The following is a 21,310-nucleotide window of genomic DNA, read 5'->3' on the forward strand; positions in this document are numbered from 1 at the left end:
TATCCCCAATAAAATTTTATTTAAAAAAAAAAAAAAAAAAAAAAAGATCACAATTGCTAAAATCAGTCACCCAATTCTCTGAGGTTCTCCATTAGAGATGAAGAATGCAGCCTAAATAACATGTCTCAGTCTTTGCTGTAAATGGTCTCTACCCCCTGAATGATATTTATTTAGGATTCTAATTGTAACTTACCCTTAGTCCTGGGTCACTTCTCCTTCCTTGGGCACCCTTAAAACCTTGATAACCCTACAACACATAAATCATTTCATTTTAAAACCTATTGAAAATATGAATGAAAAATCGTGTTCTTCATAAACCGGTGACAAAAATCTAGTCCGACAACTTTTTCTGCTTACTCCTTTAAAAAAAAAGTAATCAGTGCTTTTACTAGACTTTTAACATCCGCTTTATTCTGAATATGTTAAAATTTGGACTCTATTGCCAAAGAAGATGTGATTCAGGGAATCTATTAGGGAGGGATTAATGAGCATATTGATGTAATGGTCCTCAGTACTCAGGAACATACAGATTACAAAGAGTGGTTCATTTTGTACATTTTGATGAAATCTCTTTGAGCTTTTCAACTCGAAGAGCCTTTGTCCACCTGGCCAATACTTCCTCAGCCTATGCATTCCCTGCCTGGAATTTAAATCAACTACATTTGTTCTTGAAGTACATTGCTATAGTTCAGAGCTTTTACAGATAAAATTTGCAAAACCTAAAATAATCCCATATGGTGAGATGTAATTCATTTCCGAGTTCTAGGCATGTCTCCGAGCTCGGATATTTGTTCAACTGGTAATGAAAGGAAGAAGGCTTAGGCAAGTATCTCAAGCATGTAAACCACTGAGGGTGGGGGGTGGGAGATGGGTGGGGGTGTGGAGGAGAGGGCAATGGGGGTCAGGGTAGGGGGTAGATTGTGGGGGCATGTTGCCTTTTCATCCCAAGGTTCCAGAGAATATCTAATGGTTGCCTGCCAAACTAACTGGATCTAGATGTTGAGCCGACCCGATAATGCCTGAGAGGAAGAGTAGGCCTCGGGTTGTGGATCCTGAAGCCTTGCCCAAGGCCACAGTCAAAGGCCTTGATAAACAAAGCATTAAAAAATATATATTTTGAGAGTTGTTATTTTTAAGTATTTTAAAATACTTGCAAACTATAAAAAATTATTAAATATAACCAGACAATGTTGAAAAAAAGCAAAATAAATCATCTTTAACTCAAACTTGCAACATTGGGACCTGAATGATGAATCCAAGTAAAGAGTAAGCAACTCACTGGCATCTGAGGGAGGGATAAACAGCCCCTGAAATTGAAAGATTTCTTAATGGCAAAGCTTGGATTAGTCAGTGAGGATAGTATCGTGTACCACAGCTATCCAGTTGTTGGAAAATGTGTTAATCTATTAAAAGCCATGGATACTATTGAGCAAAACACATTACAAGCTGGGATGAAGCACTTGAGTCTTGCAGGATGAACTCTTTTCCCAATCAGTATTCGTGGACCTGCTCCACTCTATTGAATGGGGCCCTAAGTGACTTATTTTCCCCACTATAACAGGGTATAAGTAAATGTTCCCAGCTCACAAAGTTTCAGAACCTACCTTCCTTCCCTGAGTTCCAGGAAATCCATCATTGCCTTTATCACCTGGGTAAGCCTGTAACAATGATGTTTACCTCAGTACCTTTAAATTCATGAAAACTGAATGCAAAAACATGTATGTACAAGATGGTTATTAGAATATGAAACAGCACAAGAATAAGCCCTTCACCTTGTGTCTTGATCGACAACGAGACCAAATTAAACTAATCCCATTGGCCTGAACATGGACTAGATCCCTCCTTTCCCTGCCCGACCATGTGCTTGTTTAAATGCGTGTTAAACCTTGCTATCCTATCTGCTTTTACATTTCCCCAGGCAGCCTTTCCAGGCACCTACTAATCTGTGTAAAAACAACTTTCCCCACCTTTAAACTGTCCCTCTCTCACCTTAATGATATGCCCTCTAGTACTTGGCATTTCCATCCTAGTACCCTATGTAAGCCCTCATAATTTTCTATACTTCTATCAGGTTGCACCTCAGCTTCCAACGCATCAGAGAAAATAATCCAAGTTTATCCCTCCTCTCTTACAGCTAATACTGTCTAATCCTGTTGAACCTCTTCCACACTTTCTCCAAAGCCTTTACATCCTTCTTGTAATGTGGCAACCAGAACCATACACAATATTCCAAATGTGGTTGCCAAGGTTGTATAGAACTGCATCATGACCTCCTGACTTTTAAACTAATTGTCTCAATTATTGGAGGCAATGATGCTCTATGACTCTATGATCTATTATGTCTTCTTTAGCATCCTCTCAGGGAGCTATGGATTTGTACCCAATATTCTTCTGGATATTATGCTCTTAACAAACTTGCTTTTTTCTGTTTACTTTCCTCTTACATTTCTCTGCCAAGATTTACAAATGGTCCATACCCGGCTGTGTCCTTTGACAACCTTTGTCACTATCCACAGCTCCACCAGTGTTTGTGTTGACTGCAAACTTCCTATTCAACTATATTTTCATCCAACAAATCCAATTACACAAATCAAACAACAGTTGTCCCAGGATTGATCCCTGCAGAATACCACTGGTCACAGACCTTCAGTTAGAATAATATTCCTCCACCGGTACCTTGTGCCTTATATGAATAAACCAATTTAGAGTGCAATCTACCAAATCACCATGGATCCCATGTACCTTAGTCTTCTGGATCAGTCAACTATGCTGCAAGCTATTAATTGCTTTACTAAGGTTATTCTTGGAAAATGTTCTTGAAATGGGAGAGCCTTACCTCCGGACCAAGGAATCCCAAGAAATCAGCCACTGAAGATAAACAGTCACATTCCACCATGCCTTCAATTCCAGATCTTCCGCACTTCATAAATGAAAGAGTTCCAAAGAAAAATAATGTAACCCTTTTTTAGCTTGCAGCCAAAAACTCAATTTTACAAGCCTTTTGAAAAAAGTAATTTTTCGCAGAAGGAAGTTCAGTATAATATACCCACCTTAAAAAGAGAGCCATTCAAGAGAGATTAAAATGTATTATACCATATCAATGTTTTCCCCCACAAAATCTAAAGGCGGCTAGCCCAATTAATAATTTTAAATCTGAGAAAATTTGATTTTTGATGCACATGAGCATAAAAGGGATGTGAAACACAAGTGGGTGCATGGAGGAAGCCACAGGCAGAATCGCCAACATTTTAGTTCAGACTGAAAGGGCTGACGATGGAAGGGCCCCATGCTGGCTTATTGTGTCTGTTGGGTGATCCTGATGTGGACAATGTTCTGGAGTCAGCCTGTGTTGGGAAAGCTAAACAGAAAAATGGGAGTCCTATATGGACATCCTTTTCATAGAGTTTCACAGAATGGAAATAGGGCCTTTGAGCCTCAGATACCACGCTGATCAACATTCTCCCATTTACACTAATCCCCCATGAACCCATTAATTCTGCCATATTTTCATCAACTTCCCCCACATTCTACCACTCCCTACAGACCTGGGGCAATTGACAGCGGCCAATTTACCGACCAAACTTCACATATCTGGGATGTGTGAAGAAACCCGAACATCCGTTTCTTTCTAAATATTAGGTTGTTCCCTAACTCAAGACTTGACCCTTGTGATCAGATGCCTGGCTTAAAAAACTCATGAGGACAACGGAGCTTCACATCATGACCTTAAACAAAAAGTGAAAGTAAATCACAGTGACATCTTTTTAATTTTAAGAGTGTGCAGAATCATCATTGGGCAGAGGGAATCTGCCCATCGATGGTGATCTCTGTGAGGGTTGTACTTACGGCACCAGGTAGCTCACAGCAGGTTACATCAGCTGCCTTGCTGGCATTGCTATAGACTTTGAACTGTTGCACATCCACCTGGGTTACAAAAGAAGTAGTCAGGTGAATCTGAAGAGAAGCATACACCCACATTTCTAGTTTTCCTTATATGAAACAAAGCCATTCAGCCTTCACGTCTATGCCAGCTCACAGGACACCCCATTCCCCAGTTTATTATCTCTTTAACCTACTCATCCACATCCCTGTCAACTTTCCCCAGATTCTACTGCACACCTATACAGTACGGGCAATTTACAGTGGTCAATTTACCTACCAATCCCCACATCTCTGGAACATGGGAGGAAACCACAGCACCAAAAGGAAACTCAGTCACATGGAGAACATGCAAACTCCACATGGACAGTATGCAAGATTAGGATTGAACCTGGTTGCTGGAGCAGTGAAGCAGCAGCTCTTCCAGCTGCACCACTGCACACATGAACAAAGATGACTAAAACTGGTTTGGCTTAACACTCTGAATGACAAGCAGCAAACTGATCAATTTTCCAGCATTTCCCTTGATAACTAACAGTTCTGTAGATGATTATTAATGTTGTATAACCACAGAATAATCAAACAATTTCAGCCATTTGAACCAAATGAGTTATGAATAGTTAAATATTTTGCAACTTTACCTGTATATTATTGACATTTAAAGTGGAAATTTTACTAACATTACTGGTATCTGCTCCTTTCCCCATAAATAATTGATTGCAACATCCCCCAGTGACTTTGAGCTGCCTTCTCATTTCCACAAGAAGTAAGGAAAGTTAAACAAATTCCACTACCTACAAATCCCCCCTCAGTCAAAGTGTCCCAACACTGAAAAGTAAAAATGAAATTAATTCAAGCATCATCAAGATATTAACTTTAGATTTAAAGTCCCAGAACATGGGTAATTATTAACACGGTCGCATTTACAGATATTGCAGATTCAAACGACAATAATTAAATTTGTTTTACTTATGTGAAGTTCTGTGGGATAAAGAATTAATGACAGGAACTGTGAATGTCATGGAATAATATGTGCTTACAGGAAGTGTTGCATCACTCTTCGCTCCTTTAACAATAACAGTAACTCCATCCATGGCAATGGTGCCGTACAGTTGAATGGGAGCCGTGCCAACCTGCTGACAATCAACAAATAAAGTCAACTGGGTCCTTGTGGCACTAAGTGAGAGCTTGTGCCAGGCCTGGTTAAACAGCTGGCCCACATTCTCAAAGGTAGTGATTTCTTCTCCCACTGCTGTTATGATATAGACTTCAACAGCATTGGTCTCACCATACAGACGAAGTCGGAACTGCTCATTGCCATATCTATCAGTTATCTCCCACAGAGTCCACACTATCCTGGGAGTGTCTTCTCTCATTCTAAAAGTTGTGACTATGGAGAACTCCTCAGGGAATCCAAATTGGTACACAAGTCTGCAAGGATCACAAAAAATATAATATTTTTTTAAAGCAGTGTAATTATGAGGAAACCTTTTAAAAATGAAGTGACATGGCTTTCATGCATGACTCTAATTTTACCCACCATTTATGGACAACAGAGTAATAATATGCAGAGGGACAGGATATGTTTAACCAAAGCAACATCATGCCTAAAGAGGTGTTCTAAACTGAAACATCATCTGACCATTCCATCCTCAAATGCTGCCTGTCCCACTGAGTTCCTTAACAGTCTATTTTTTGCTCAGTGGAGTAGGAATTAGTCATTCCTGAACAATTGTTGATCAAGTGTTGAAGAGTGGCCCTCGCATTGTGCCCTCTTCAGGGAAGCTAATGGAAATGAAAATTAGGAGGGTGGTGTTGCAACTGGCAGATAATGGGAATCTCTTTATCTCTATTTCCAGGACAGGCTCTATCTCAATGACTTTCAGCTATTGGCAAGGTAGACATACATCCCTTAGGGAGAAAAAAAGAGCAATTGCAGTGATTGTCTGCCAGGGATTGTTTTTACACAACACGGCCAGGTGAGATTATTGTATCTTGGCATCATGTTTGGCACATACACTGTGGGCCGAAGGATCTGTTCCTGTGCTGTATTTTCTGTATTCTAACCTTACTGTGAAGTGAACCCAAGAGGGTGCTTACATTCAGGTCATTATATAAAGAAAGTTGGTATCTGCAGTGGTGGCATTAAACTTATTGGATTGTTGTAAAAGTTAATGTGCTTCAGTTTTCTTAAATCTTTTGGATTTACCCTGTCTGGCTTGTAGGTGAATCCAGACCCCCAATGTGGTTAATTATCAGCTGTCTCCTCAGTTTGGGGATAATTTGGAACAGACAATAGATGTTGGCATTGCCAAAGACATCTCCAACTTCTGAGCAAATAAATGACAAAATAATTTATTTGAATTGCATTCCTAAATCAAATATATAAAAACAAAATCAGACATCAAATTAAGTCTGTGTTCTATGTTTCAACCCAGGAGCATCAAAGATAAAAGAGACCAAGGAGCAGAAATCAGTGGCTCCAAAGAGGCAGACCCTGTGCTCCTAGTCTGTGGCCAACTATGCCTAAGGTTCTGCCCTCACCATGCACCTATTGGGTTTTGCCACAATCTCTGCCACCCAGCTTGCTTAGATGGTAAGGGAATTGCCAGTCCAGTGCTATCCTCGTAGTTAGTCATGATGATGGACTGGTACATTGCAGCAGGACCTGAACAAGTGATGGACTCATGAAGTTAAGCTTTATTCATCGTAGCACAAGTGCACGAGTAAAGTCCAATTATTGTTTCCAAAGGCATTGCTTGGTTACCAGCCAAAAGGCTTTGAAAGACTACTTAGAGAAAATAAATGTAGCTTGAGAAACCAGCTCAGAGTCAGCAGGATCTATACAATAAAACTGTGCCCCTGCTGATCATCCAGGACTTATAGATAGTCCTGCTCTTGCTGCAGGCAGGTTATAGAAACTGCTAAGTGATAGATAGATAGATAGCATCCAGCAGTTAAGAACAAGGTGCTGGAAGGGACAGTCAATGACTAGGAGTTAGGTATATTTTTGCAGAGGATTGAGGCCAAGGAAGAGGGGTGCAACGCCTTGGTGTGTAGGGACATTGGGAGTAGGGCCAGGGAGGAGGCTATATTGAGGGATCAGAAATTAGTTGGTAATGGGGGAGTGGATTTTCAGTCTTCTTTGGATGTGGACAGCCAACAGGATAAGGATAAGGAACTTGCAGTGCAGGGGAAGTAATCCAAAGTGTTTTAAAAAAATTTGCAACATGGGAGTCACCAGCAACAGTTACAGCTAGCACAATTTTTGACTAAGTTATTCACAGTGCTGCAAAAGGATGATTAAGCAATGAATATTATCACATTGCACGCCACTGATGTGGATATCACCTCGGCCACATTGGGAACTGGCCAGGTTAAATTACAATGTATGTGAAACAACCTGGAAATGATTTTTACCTCTTTTCACTACAGAATAAATACATTTTCAATTAAGTTATGCTAAGGGAAATTAAAAAACAGGACTATGTGATTGAATTTTAAGGACATTTGTTCTTTCATTTACACACGTGCAACATTCTGTGAACTTTGGCACATCACATGGTTATGAACAATGCGATAGAAAATTTAAGCTTTTTCTCTCAGGATGATTACAATGCTGCCAGTCTCCAGTTCTGCCAGAATTAAGTGTTCATCAGGGATATCTGACTCACATACTCTTTGCTGGAATAATAAAAAAATTCCCCTGAAGAAATTGCAGATAATTGAACACTATGATCTTACCTATGGATCTTGGAATCCAAGCATTTTTATTAAAGACACATAACTTCTTGATATCTTTGGCACTAACCTAATAATCCGCTCTCATTTAATAAGGCCAGAAATTCCGGGAGAGAAAAAAATTGATGCATTAGGGCCATAAAAATGATGCTCAAATAGGGAGCAGTTTATTGTGGTTCTGGGGATTTGGTTACAGACGTAATCCCAGTGCAGGAGGCATAATTGTGTAAAACCTCTTACTATGATATCTGTGTTGGGATGTTGACATTATAATTCTCCATCAGTGCAAAGTACTGTAACAATAACTTTTGGAAGTGAAATGTCATGGAAGTGAAATGCCATGGGAAAAACATCCACCATTGTAAATTATTTTTACATTTTAAAAAAGTAATTTGTACCGAAAATTAGATATTGGGAGGTGCATGATGCATTGAATGTTATTTAGAGGGTGGTATTTTTATTTGGCAGTGGTGAGAATGAGAACATAGATTTTAGCAACAATTGTAGAATATTTATCAGACTGACCATTCCGTATGGCACTACATACCTAGTTTCTCTCCTAAACTGCACTCCCGGTTGCAAACGATAGGCCATTAAGCCAGTTTGTGGTCCTTCCACTACATGGACTCCAGCTGTGGTTGTTACCCTTAATGCTTCCAACATGTTAATAACTGGAACACAGCAGAAGCATAATTCGCATTAGGTTTTTAGCTGTTTATCCTCTCCATAAAGCGATACTCCAACCTAAACATTACCCATGGACAATTTTCTCTCAGCAGAACGGTATCAGGCAGAAAGTAGCCTAGCAATACAGCATCAAGGAAAAGTGACACAAACATTCTTCTTATTTGCATAGGTCTTTATTTGCACGTCGCTTATTCTTTGAGAATGGACAGATTGTTTTGGGTTGAAAGGACTAGAAATGTTTCACTTCCATTTTATTTTATTTTAATATGGCAGCCTATGGATCAATTCAATATTATTCGCTCTGCAGATGGTGCCTGGGCTGCTGGATATTTCCAGCATCTGCAGTAATAGGCTTTTGGGTAATAACCATTACTGAAGGTTACAAGAACAATTGTTAAGAGCAGCAAACTCTGCTGTCACAAAAACTAAACATTAAAAAAAGTCAAACCTTTTGGAACAGAGGATGTAGATTGTTACAGAATGCAAGAGATTGCTTCAAAATCAATAATACGAATAATCAAATCAGTTTTGAAGATTCAGAACCACATAAAAAAGCCCACGGGATTCAGTCATTTTGTACGCTATTGCCATCTGGTAATGTATAGTGCATAAAATGAAACAATCATGAGTTGAGATCATGCGCCCATAAGGCAAGAACATCCTTAAATATTATGTGTCAGATATACATTAAACACATTGGTAAACCTTTATCTCTATCTGTCTCTCTCACTCTTCCATGGACAAAAGGCAATACGGGGAAAAAAGATGAGGTATGAGGGTAAGCTAGCCAACAATATAAAAAAGGATAGTAAAAGCTTTTTTAGGTATGTGAAGAGAAAAAAAAAGTCAAGGCAAATGTGGGTCCCTTGAAGTCAGAAGCAGGGGAATTTATTATGGGGAACAAGGAAATGGCAGACGAGTTGAACCGGTACTTTGGATCTGTCTTCACTAAGGAAGATACAAACAATCTCCCAGATGTTCTAGTGGCCAGAGATCCTAGGTGACAGAGGAACTGAAGGAGATTCACATTAGGCAGGAAATGGTGTTGGGAAGACTGATGGAGCTGAAGGCTGATAAATCCCCAGGGCCTGATGGTCTGCATCCCAGGGTACTTAAGGAGGTGGGTCTAGAAATTGTGGACGCATTGGTGATCATTTTCCAATGTTCTATAGATTCAGGATCAGTTCCTGTGGATTGGAGGGTGTCTAATGTTATCCCACTTTTTAAGAAAGGAGGGAGAGAGAAAACGGGAAATTATAGACCAGTTAGTCTGACATCAGTGGTGGGGAAGATACTGGAGTCAATTATAAAAGACGAAATTGCGGATCATTTGGTTTGCTGTAACTGGATCGTTCCGAGCCAGCATGGATTTACGAAGGGGTAATCATGCTTGACTAATCTACTGGAATTGTTTGAGGATGTAACTAGGAAAATTGACAGGGGAGAGCCGGTGGATGTGGTGTACCTCGACTTTCAGAAAGCCTTCGACAAGGTCCCACATAGGAGATTAGTGGGCAAAATTAGAGCACATGGTATTGGGGGTAGGGTACTGACATGGATAGAAAATTGGTTGACAGACAGAAAGCAAAGAGTGAGGATAAATCGGTCCCTTTCAGAATGGCAGGCAGTGACTAGTGGGGTACCGCAAGGTTCAGTGCTGGGACCTCCGCTGTTTACAATATACATTAATGACTTGGATGAAGGGATTAAAAGTAACATTAGCAAATTTGCAGATGATACAAAGCTGAGTGGTAGTGTGAACTGTGAGGAAGATGCTATGAGGTTGCAGGGTGACTTGGACAGGTTGTGTGAGTGGGCGGATGCATGGCAGATGCAGTTTAATGTGGATAAGTGTGAGGTTATCCACTTTGGTGGTAAGAATAAGAAGGCAGATTATTATCTGAATGGTTTCAAGTTAGGAAAAGGGGACGTACAACGAGATCTGGGTGTCCTAGTGCATCAGTCACTGAAAGGATGCATGCAGGTACAGCAGGCAGTGAAGAAAGCCAATGGAATGTTGGCCTTCATAACAAGAGGAGTTGAGTATAGGAGCAAAGAGGTCTTTCTGCAGTTGTGTAGGGCCCTTGTGAGACCGCACCTGGAGTACTGTGTGCAGTTTGTCTCCAAATTTGAGGAAGGATATTCTTGCTATTGAGGGCGTGCAGCGTAGGTTTACTAGGTTAATTCCCGGAATGGCGCGACTGTTGTATGTTGAAAGACTGGAGCGGCTAGGCTTGTAAACACTGGAATTTAGAAGGATGAGAGGGGATCTTATCAAAACATATAAGATTATTAAGGGGTTGGACACGTTAGAAGCAGGAAACATGTTCCCAATGTTGGGGGAGTCCAGAACCAGGAGCCATAGTTTAAGAATAAGGGGTAGGCCATTTAGAACGGAGATGAGGAAAAACTTTTTCAGTCAGAGAGTTGTAAATCTGTGGAATTCACTGCCTCAGAAGGCAATGGAGGCCAAGTCTGTGAATGCATTCAAGAGAGAACTAGATAGAGCTCTTAAGGATAGCGGAGTCAGGGGGTATGGGGAGAAGGCAGGAACGGGGTACTAATTGAGAATGATCAGCCATGATCACATTGAATGGTGGTGCTGGCTCGAGGGGCCGAATGGCTATTGACTTTTTCTAAGCCATCTTCTTCCAGCAATTAACAATAAGAGCCCTGGGCAGGATCTCAAAGGCCGTGAGCAAGGCCATGAACGATATAAATGTTGATGTGCCAGGAGTTGACAGTTAACAATAAAATGTGAACGGAGGATATAGTGCACTGGTTTTTATTAAAATTAGTACATTGTGCAGTTTACTATGTCAAGTTATCTGAGCGTAGGCTATTCTTTTAAAGAAATCCATCTGGGAAGTTAACACTGGTTAATTTCATTCTCAGCGTATTTTTTGGTAAGTTAATAACACAATTACAATGTTATGACATACAAAAGCAATTTTGTTCAAATTGAAATTTGTAAGAAATGTGGTTTTGATTTTAAACTTGCTCAATATTTAACAGTTATATCTGCAGTTATATCTCTCAAAATATTCAATTCCTTTTTGGTCCACATATTTTTATGATGAAAAATTGACATCATGAATAACTTAATCAATAAACATTAACTTTGTTTCTCTTTACACTTAGGCTGCCTGACTGGATGAATATTTCCATAATTTTAAGTTTTTTGTGATTAACCCCAATAAATTCAAACACATCACACCACTAGGTGCGTTGAAACATGCAGAAAAAGCTCCGCTTTTAAAACAACATTTTTCACTTGTGCAGTTATTGTGGTCCTCCACAACACTACTGTAATAGGCAAGTCAGAGTTTTCAGATCTCCAGCCATAACTTTTAATGGATTGGTTACCAATCTCAATTCATTCATCTTCCATGTTTGAAAATCATTAGTAGCAGTGAAAATGTTGAGGAATCTTTGAAAATAAAAGCATTTGCATTTACACTCCAATGCAAGATAAATGACTGAGAACATTGAACATAGAACAACAACACACAGGATAAGCCCTTCTGCCTATCCTGTCTGCACAGACCATAATGACAATCTAACTAATCCCATCTGCCTGCACATCCCTCTATGCCCTGGCTGTTCATGTGCCTGTCTAAATACCTATATTTGCTATTGTATCTGCTTCTACCGCCTCCCCTGGTAGTTCATCTCAGACATTTAAAAAAAAGAGTCCCACATCTCCTTTAAATGTTTCCACTCTCGCCTTAAACCTATGTCCTCTACTATTTGACATTAGGAAGTCCAGGTGATTGGACACTGTTGGCTCTAGTGCAAAATGGGAAATAACGTGGATGAGGGTTGAAACATCAGCGTCAGAGATCATCAGCAATGGTGAAAATATTGAAGCATCTTTGAAACAAAAAAGCATTTGCTTTTTACTCAGTTTGTTCCAGTGTATTGCGCATTCATATTTGAAAACCATAGTTTTAGAAGATACAGGAATGAAGTAGAAGGTTGGGGGAATGTTGATATCAGAAAAATATTGTCAACTTAATTTGTTGGAAAAAAGAGAAAGAAAATGAAAGTAGGTAGATAATGAAGTGAAACTTACTTCAGAGTTGCACATTGTCTACAGGGATTTGAATAACAGGTCAAAAGTCAGCTGACTCCTCTGAAAATGGCAAAATAATGAATAGAAGTGAAAGGGACAAAGGTAGAGAGAGAGATGAGTATTATCTGAGGTGGGTGTAAATGTTTTTGATGACGGATGATTAAAAGGTCTGAGGATCAGACCTTTATGAGACAAATCACCAAAGTTGCACCCAACCCAGTTCTGTCTGTGTATAAACAATATGGATGGAAGATTGCAGGCTAACTCTTTGCAGGAACCAGAGGTTCACTGGAACATGTAGGATTGTGGAGATGGGATTGAGCCTCGGTATAATAGCCAGCTTCCCAGACTGGAAGCAACTCTATCTCCACATCCAATGTTCTGTGGGATATGTGGGATATGGAATTCTTCTATGAGATGCATAACTTCTCTGACAGGGATGGAAAGGTTGGTAGGGGAGTGTGGGCTGGAGGGTGGTGAACAATTTGTAGTAGGAGATGGGAAGAATTACCTCCACCTGTCATCATTTGCACGCCTCCCATGGGGGACCCACTTCCTTCTTGGTCTGGAGCTCCAGACGTTATGGTAGATGGGTCAGGAAATGAAATTTCAGGATAAAGTCTGAGTGGGGTGTTAATGATACTGGAAATGTTGGTTGTGGTCATGTGGAGATCACCAGACAATTCATCCTCAGTGGAAGTGCTTCCCGATCCTCTTCTCTCTGACGATTGTCTGTACAAATCTTTAGCAGCAGACCCTTCCAAGGCATGTGGGCCACCATCTCCTAGAAGAAACATAGAAGATAGAACAATACAACACAGGAACAGACCGTTCGGCCCACAATGTGTGTGCCGAACATTGTGGTAAATTAAGCTGCTCGCTTCTGCCTACATGTGATCCATATCCTTCTATTCCCAACCTATGCCTGTGTCTATCTAAAAGCTTAAATCCCACCTAGTATTGGCTTCAACCACCATCCCTCATTGAAACAGTAAATAACTTCAGCAGCATCCTTTGGTAATCTTGAATTTTGGATTTGTACCAAATTTTCTCTGTATGTCAGGATACATCCAAGAATTAGCTAAGTGGGCACGCCGAGACCTTTTCAAGATCTCCCAATGCTTTACATCTCTGGTGCATGATGCTGCTGGATTGCGTTTGCAGCTTTACATATACTTGATCTAGTGCTCATATTCGCTTACGGCAGAATCTATTTGGCTCATTATGTCCATGACAACCCTCTGAGCATTCCCATACACCCACCTATTTTCTTGTAACCTATTCTCCATCACATGTCCAACAGACGGAGACGGAGAGACAGAGACAGAGACAGAGACAGAGACAGAGACAGAGACAGAGACAGAGACAGAGACAGAGACAGAGACAGAGACAGAGACAGAGACAGAGACAGAGACAGAGACAGAGACAGAGAGAGAGACACACACACACACACACACACACACACACACACACACACACACACACACACCACACACGCGGCCTAATTTCATAGTGTAAGATTTGAGAAGTTTTCCCTCATTCTGAAATCAACACAAAACCAAAGAGCTGCAGTTTGGACATTTTAAACAAGAGACTGGGGCTGATAGCGGAGAAAGGCTGCGGTCAGTTTAACAAAGGATGTCACAATCTGTGGGTCCTAAAATGGCTGCAGGACCTCGTGACCAGCCACAAAAGGTAAAAAACCTTACATCCCAGTCTCTAGGTTTTCTGCAAAGCCATGGCCAGAACAAAGGATGGGTATTGGCCATGCAGAAACCCACGAAACCAGGTCGGAGTCCAGACACTGGGGCGCTGACATCAGCATACTCACAATGCCCCAAGCCGACCTAAACAGTTCATCTCAGTGAGGGGGCACAATAGCCCATAGAAAACTACCTGGTAGGTGATGGGAAACCAGTTAACACCCATCACCTCACAATGAAATCCCAATTTACACCGTCTGGCCATCCCCGAACATAAGCGCAGATCAGAAGAAAACCTCATACATATCTTTTTGATCAAAGAGATTCCAAGATCTGGCGGGAGATAGGATGGGTCAGAAACAGTATAACTGGCCACTACTTTTGGGTGAAATAGTTAAGTCGGAGGGAAGTCAAGTTAAGTCAACTCGAGAAGAAAACCTGCAAGGAACGCAAGCAGGCAAGTCAGAAGGAAGTCAAACGAATGCAGGAGGAAGAAACGACAGGCAAGAAGAACGGATGCAAGAGAGAGGAACAGGCACGCAACTCGAGAAGAAATACTGCAAAACGAACAGCCAGTAACCCCAGTAATAGCCCCATGGTGAGCATGCACTCCAAATACTACATATCCTGGACATAGTTCAGTGTAGAGGGGAGGGTGGTTGTGAATAAACGTTGGGTGTGTATTAAAATATGTGTTGGTCAAGGTTGCGATGCGTCGTACGTTCCCCATCTTACAGTCGTGTATATGTCTTGTAGAACTGTGTGTTTTAAGAATTCATAAGTAAAAGGTATTCGTGTATATGTCTTATAGAACTGTGTGTGTTTTATGATTCATAGTTATAAGTATTCGTGTGATTCGGATATATGTCTCGTGGAACTGTGTGCTTTTAAGTTTTCAGCGAAAAGGGTATTCGGGTATATGTCTAGTGAACTGTGCGTTTGTGATTAATAAATAAAAGATATCCATGTATTCGGTATGTGTATTATAGATATGTCTTATAGAACTGTATAAATATATTCATGGACAATAGTCCCAAGTGCTGAATAAAAGCCTTTTCATTTAAACCCTGGTTTTGAAATCTGGTCTGGTTGAATTTTTTTCTGCACTATAAAGAGCTCCTGCACCTAAGTCCAGTGTCTAGAACCGTAAGGGGTGAGTGGGTCGAACCACTCACGGGGAACCAGTGTGCACGGCCTGGTCAAGGGATCAGAGCAAGGCACGGGGACCTTAGGTCGGGCGAAAGCTCGGCGCAGAAACCCCTTACAATAGCAGTCAATTAATCTACCAACCCAAGTGATATTGAGATGTAGGAAGAAACCAGAGCACCCAAGGAAAACCCACACAGTCAAGAAAAAGCATGCAAGCTCCACACGGACAGCACTGGCGAAAGTAATCAAACGCGGGTCACTGGTGCTGTGAGGCAGCAGCAGTAACTGGTGCATCACTGTGCAGCCCATTCCGGGTAATAGCACCTGGGATGCGGTTCCAAGATAAGTAGAACAGGTGAAGCTTTGCTGCTGGTATTTGGTAATACTTTGATTGTGGAAGAATGGAGAAGTGAAGTAAAAGTGGAACTATTATTTTCATTGGCTCCAGTGCTGTTGGACCTAATCTAGTTTAGTTGAAATATAGGACTGACAACTCCACCCCATTTTTCTGCTGTTGTACAAGGGAGGTTCTATATATCATATCATATCATATCATACACATACAGTCGGAAACAGGCCTTTTCGGCCCACCAAGTCCGTGCCGCCCAGCGATCCCCGTACATTAACACTATCCTACACCCACTAGGGACAATTTTTACATTTACCCAGCCAATTAACCTACATACCTGTACGTCTTTGGAGTGTGGGAGGAAACCGAAGGTCTCGGAGAAAACCCACGCAGGTCACGGGGAGAACGTACAAACTGGTGCAGAGTAGGCAAATCTTGAATTAGTTTTGGAGCAAGATGCACTTAATCCCTCTCCAATACCTGCTTAACAGGACTGCAACATTTCATCACATGCAGTGGGCATTTGTGAAATGGAGATTTTTAAGCCATTTGAGGATGTCAAACCCTCTGCCAAAGCTACTAGTCAGTTGCAACTTAATTGCACTTTTACAGAAATGTAGCCCAAATCAGGAAACAAACAAGCAGAAGACCAGCACATACAAGATAGTGGAGGAAGCAGCCACAGCTCAGATAACAATAAACTAGTTGCACAGATCTTACTCACCAGAAACAGAGCCTGAATATTCTTGACAATAAACGTCAGGTGAATGCTGAGAAATTAGAAAATAAATAACCAGCCACAGTGTATGGCTGTTCCAAGACATGGAGAAAATCTGCAGGTTTGGAATAAAAATAAATGATGAATTAATGACAATACAATGAGGGAAGTTATTTGATTCATATTATTTTAGAAAGCACATTTTTGGTAGATAAGTGAATAACCAAGAAATAGTGCAAACTTTGCCTTTCACATTTAAAATAAGATTTAGTGTGAAAAAGAAATTTCCTACGTCTCTGAATACTCAATAAATGTTTACTGATATACTGTAGAAAGTATTCTCACTAGTTGCATCATGGCCTGGTATGGCAATTCCAATGCTTAGGAATGCAAGAGGCTTCAGAGGGTGGTGGACTCAGCCCAGTCCATCCTGGTCACAGATCTCCCCTCCAACGAAAGCATCTACGTGAGACGCTGCCTCAAGAAAGTGGCATCAATCATTAAGGATCCCCACCAACTGGGCAATGCTCTCTTCTCACATCGGGCAGATACAGAAGCCTGAAATCCTACACCAGTAGGTTCAGAAACAGCTGCTTTTCTATAACCATTAGGTTCTTGAACCAACCTATGCAACCCTAATACTACTGAAAAAAAGAATGCCTCTTGCACAACCATGGATTTTTTTTTTCTAATTATGTTTTTGCACTAATGTCTTCTTTTGTGCATTTTTTTAAATTTTGGAAAGGTTATGTAATTTATGTATAATCTGCTGAAAATATGTTTTTTGTCCAAGCATATGTGCCTGTGATACTGCAGTCGGCATGATTTTACTCGTAAACCAGTAATTAACCTCAGTTTCGTTTTGCTTAGTTTAGAGATTCAGCGCAGAAGCAGGCCCTTTGGCCCACCAAGTCCGCACCGATCCCCACACATTAACACTATCTACACACACTAGGGACAATTTACACTTATACCAAGCCAATTAACCTACAAACCTGTACGTCTTTGGAGTGTGGGAGGAAAATGAAGACCTTGGAGAAAATCCACGCGGTCACGGGGATAACGTACAAACTCTGGTTTGTATCCCTGGTTTGACTTAGAATTCAACATCTTGCTCTTATCTGATTTAAACTTTATTTGCCATTCCTCAGCCCACTTTCCTAGCTGATCAAGAGCCCACTGGGATTCTTGATAATCTTCTTCACGATCTTAGATATCACCTTTTTTAGTGTCACCTGCAAATGTATTAACCAATCACAATCACAATCATACCTTATTAGCCAAGTATGTTTTGCAACATACGAGGAATGTCATTTGCCATACAGTCATAACAATAAAAAGCAACAGGGCACACAAAATACATTTTAACATGAACATCCACACAGTGACCTCCACATTCCTCACTGTGATGGAAGGCGAGAAAAAGTTTAATCCCTTCTTTGTCCTCCAGCCATCGGGGGCCTCTAAACTTCCGTTGACAAGATGATCTTGACCTCCGTAGCCGGCAGCAGGCCTTCCTCGTCAGGGCGATCCAGATCTTGCATCGGGGGGGGGGGGGGTGGTATTTCATCTCCCCCGCGCCAGCCGATCGGACCTCGGCTCGGACTGTCGAACCTCCAGTGGCTTTTGGAGCTACCGACCGGTCTCAACCCAAGACTGCGAGCTCCGCAATGTTAAAGTCCGCATGCCGCTGTTGGAGCGTCGATCCCAGGTAAGGGATTGCACGCCCAGATGGTAAGTCCGCGCCCCGCGGGGGCTCAAAGTCAGTCCCAGGCTGGGCCTGCAGCTCCACGATGTTTGGCCGCAGAGTGACCGGAGATGCGATCTGGAAAGCAATCGCATCTCCGGCCAGATGGGATAATCTCACCAGGTCACTGATTTCCGAAGGCTATGCCGAAGAAGACAACAAAACTGTTTTGAGCAGGACCTCATCAAGCACCTGGAGACACCCTTGCATTGTAAGGATGCACCCAGGGATTTGCTGGAAGAAATAATATGCTTCCATTGCATCAATTTGTGCTTCAGCAAGTTGCCTGGAACTGGAAGATCTGCTCCATGATACAGAGCCTAGACAAAGAGGCATAACTACTAGATACCAAAATTTAACTCATTATCAATTATTCCAACTTTTGCAACAGAACCTTCAGTATTCTTTAATGAATGCATTTTCATTGCAAGTCATATGAAAGCACAAGCTTACTTGCAAAGTCTCTGAATTGCAAAATGTTCATGTCATATCTAAGTGTACTGGTTGGGAGAAAATACCTAATTCGCTGATGACGCTATTTCCATGCTCTTTCTACTCAAATTCAATAACGCTGATCCCTTTTTGCCTCCAGACATATGGTGAGGACTGTAGTGAAATTCCTAATACGGTAATGCTAGCATCTGTGCATATCTAACACATGGATGTTATGGAAATAATGATATAATGAACTGATAAGTGAACCGCGTGAGGAGTAATGCTCTCTCTACTTTCTCAGCTTCAGAAATACTCTCCATTCGACATCAACACAAACTGTATATTTGACCTAACTGGCCAGTGCCCTTGGGATTTCTAGATTCGACATTCTTAGTGCATTGGTGCACACTCATCGCAAATGTTTAAAAATACTTCACATGGGCCTGTTACAGCCAGCAATCAGAGACTGCTTTCATCCATGCTGCATTCCAATAGTGCCAAAGGTGGAAAAAAGTCTATCACCCAGACTCTGAACCCTTTCACAAATCATTAACATTTATCATTCATTACTGAGTTCAGAACCAGAATTGTGGTGGAATTCGGAAAAGTTTTTTTGGGTCTCAATATTAAATGTAGGAATAATAAGCTGTTTATGCGAGATTAATTTAATGACTCGTCTTAAAGAGATAATAATCAGCATAGTTTTAAAATACAAAACATTTGAGTGGTGATCACTTCTATATCACTGTTTAATAGAAAAAACTCTTCCAGAGAAATATATGTCAGCAAATCATTCACAACTCTGTAACTTTACTAAACTGTTGTGACACATTGCAAAACGATAAAAAAACAGAATTGTATATTTTTTGCACCTACAATTAAATTTTCATGTTTTCCACACAAACTCCAATGGAGCAGCACATTTTGAGCAGCGACCACTTGGCCCGGATCATCACAGAACTAAGCAGAACCTCCAGTTTATAGTGAACAACAAAACCACATGGATCAGGAAGATCACATGCTTAAATCACCATTTTGGGTTCAGTTAACTGTTCGCAGCCAAGTCTGAATATTTGAACAATTAGTTAATATTGTGATAGAAACAAGACATTAGCTGCAAGCCCTTCCTAGCATTCATAGAAACATAGAAATGGACAGCAAAGAAATCAGCCCTTTCAACCCACCTCACCCATGGTCACCATAATGCTTATCTGTGCTAATCTTATCTGCCTGCATTCGGCCCATATCCTTCGATGACTTTCCAAGTACCTGTTCAAATGCCTCTTAAACATTGTAATTGTATCTGCTTCTACCACCTGTTTTGGTAACTTATTCAAAATAACCACCACTGTGTGAAATAACTTGCACTCCTTATCTCCTTTAAATTTCTTCGCTCTTAAATTTGTCCCCTCTGGTTCTAGTCTCCCCTGTTTTAGGATTAAAATTATGACTATTTATCCTAGCTATGCCTCATAATTTTATAAATCACTTTAAGGTCACCCCCAAAACCTCTCGAGTTTTAGTGAGAATAAACAGTTTCTCCTATTAACTATGAACTTCCATTCCAGACAATATCCTGGTGAATTGCTCGTGTACTCAATCTATTGCTACCATATCCTTCCTGTAGTGTGGCAAACAGAACAGTGAAATCTAACTGAATGAAGTCATAACTCCATTTATTTAAACAAGGAACTGCAGATGCTGGTTTATACTCAAAAGGACACAAATTGCTGGAATTAACTCAGCAGGTCAGGCAGCACCTCTGAACAACATGGATAGGTGCCATGCGTAAAAAGAATGCCTGAAATTAATGTACACCGACTGTGCTTTATAACACATTTGAGAAGAGATAAATTAGAGATTTCCAATTGTTATTTTACTGCTCCAGGAACCATGCATTTTAAGATTCACACACATGACACGCACACACTGTTTAAGCCCCATGGAGTTACACTCCATACAAAAATTATGGATGGAGAAGGAATAAACTGAGAAAGACTGGTTGGAATCTGGAACTTAATGCCTGAGTGGGTGGTGGAAGATGATACTCATGGTATTTAAGACTTATCTAGATAAACCCTTGAATTGAATCATGGAGTCATACAGCATGGAAAAAGGCTCTATGGCCCAATTTGCACATGCCAACCAAGATGCTCCATCTCTACTAGTCCCACCTGCCCGGTTTAGACCATATTCCACTAAACCTTTCTATCCATGTACCTGTTCAAATGTCTTTTAAATATTGTGATAGTAGCTGCCTCAACTACCTCCTGAAGAGAAGGAATGGGTGATGTTTCAGGTAGAGACCCTTTGTTTGAAGAAGGGTTTCAACCCAAAAGATCACTCCATTCCTTCTCTCCAGAGATGCTACCTGTCCTGCTGAGTTACTCCAGCAATTTGTGTCTACCTTCGGTGCAAACCAGCATCTGAAGTTCCTTCCAGCACAAAAAATATCCCTGAATGGCCTGTTGTTTAAATGATCTTAAGTCAAACTTCAGACCTTTTGCTACATAACTAGCTAGGAAATTCAATACCCTTATATAATGATGAACAACATAATTAGAAAAAGTGAAATATTACTATCCTCAATCTTATAAAAACTACACTTTCCAAACTATACTTGACCAATGAACCACATTTCTCCAATCTTTGCATTCATTATTATTTAAATAACATGTAGCATTTATTCCTAAATACACCTGAAACGCGATAAAGCAGATCCATGCTCCTGTATTTGAGCTTAATCCTTGAGGTCAGTGCAGTGAAGAAATTCAGATAGATTGAGGTGTGTGTAAAGGGAATGTGCCCCATTCTCTAAATCTCTCCC

At 40.8% G+C, this 21,310-nt stretch overlaps 1 protein-coding gene across 1 annotated transcript in view; it reads right to left on the bottom strand.

Moving 5' to 3' along the window:
* Positions 1–21,310, bottom strand: part of LOC144593017 (uncharacterized) — a 45,969-nt gene that overhangs the window by 22,272 nt on the left and 2,387 nt on the right. Inside the window, exons 3-10 of the mRNA XM_078398431.1 lie at positions 16,308–16,416; positions 12,894–13,166; positions 8,168–8,291; positions 4,920–5,310; positions 3,847–3,924; positions 2,837–2,920; positions 1,605–1,658; positions 194–247 (exon numbers count right to left, since the gene is read on the bottom strand). Coding sequence (XP_078254557.1) covers positions 194–247; positions 1,605–1,658; positions 2,837–2,920; positions 3,847–3,924; positions 4,920–5,310; positions 8,168–8,291; positions 12,894–13,166; positions 16,308–16,416 — 1,167 coding nt within the window. The remainder of the gene's footprint in view (positions 1–193; positions 248–1,604; positions 1,659–2,836; positions 2,921–3,846; positions 3,925–4,919; positions 5,311–8,167; positions 8,292–12,893; positions 13,167–16,307; positions 16,417–21,310) is intronic.

The sequence above is a fragment of the Rhinoraja longicauda genome, chromosome 4 (assembly GCF_053455715.1).
Source record: "Rhinoraja longicauda isolate Sanriku21f chromosome 4, sRhiLon1.1, whole genome shotgun sequence".
In the NCBI taxonomy this organism is placed as follows: Eukaryota; Metazoa; Chordata; class Chondrichthyes; order Rajiformes; family Arhynchobatidae; genus Rhinoraja; species Rhinoraja longicauda.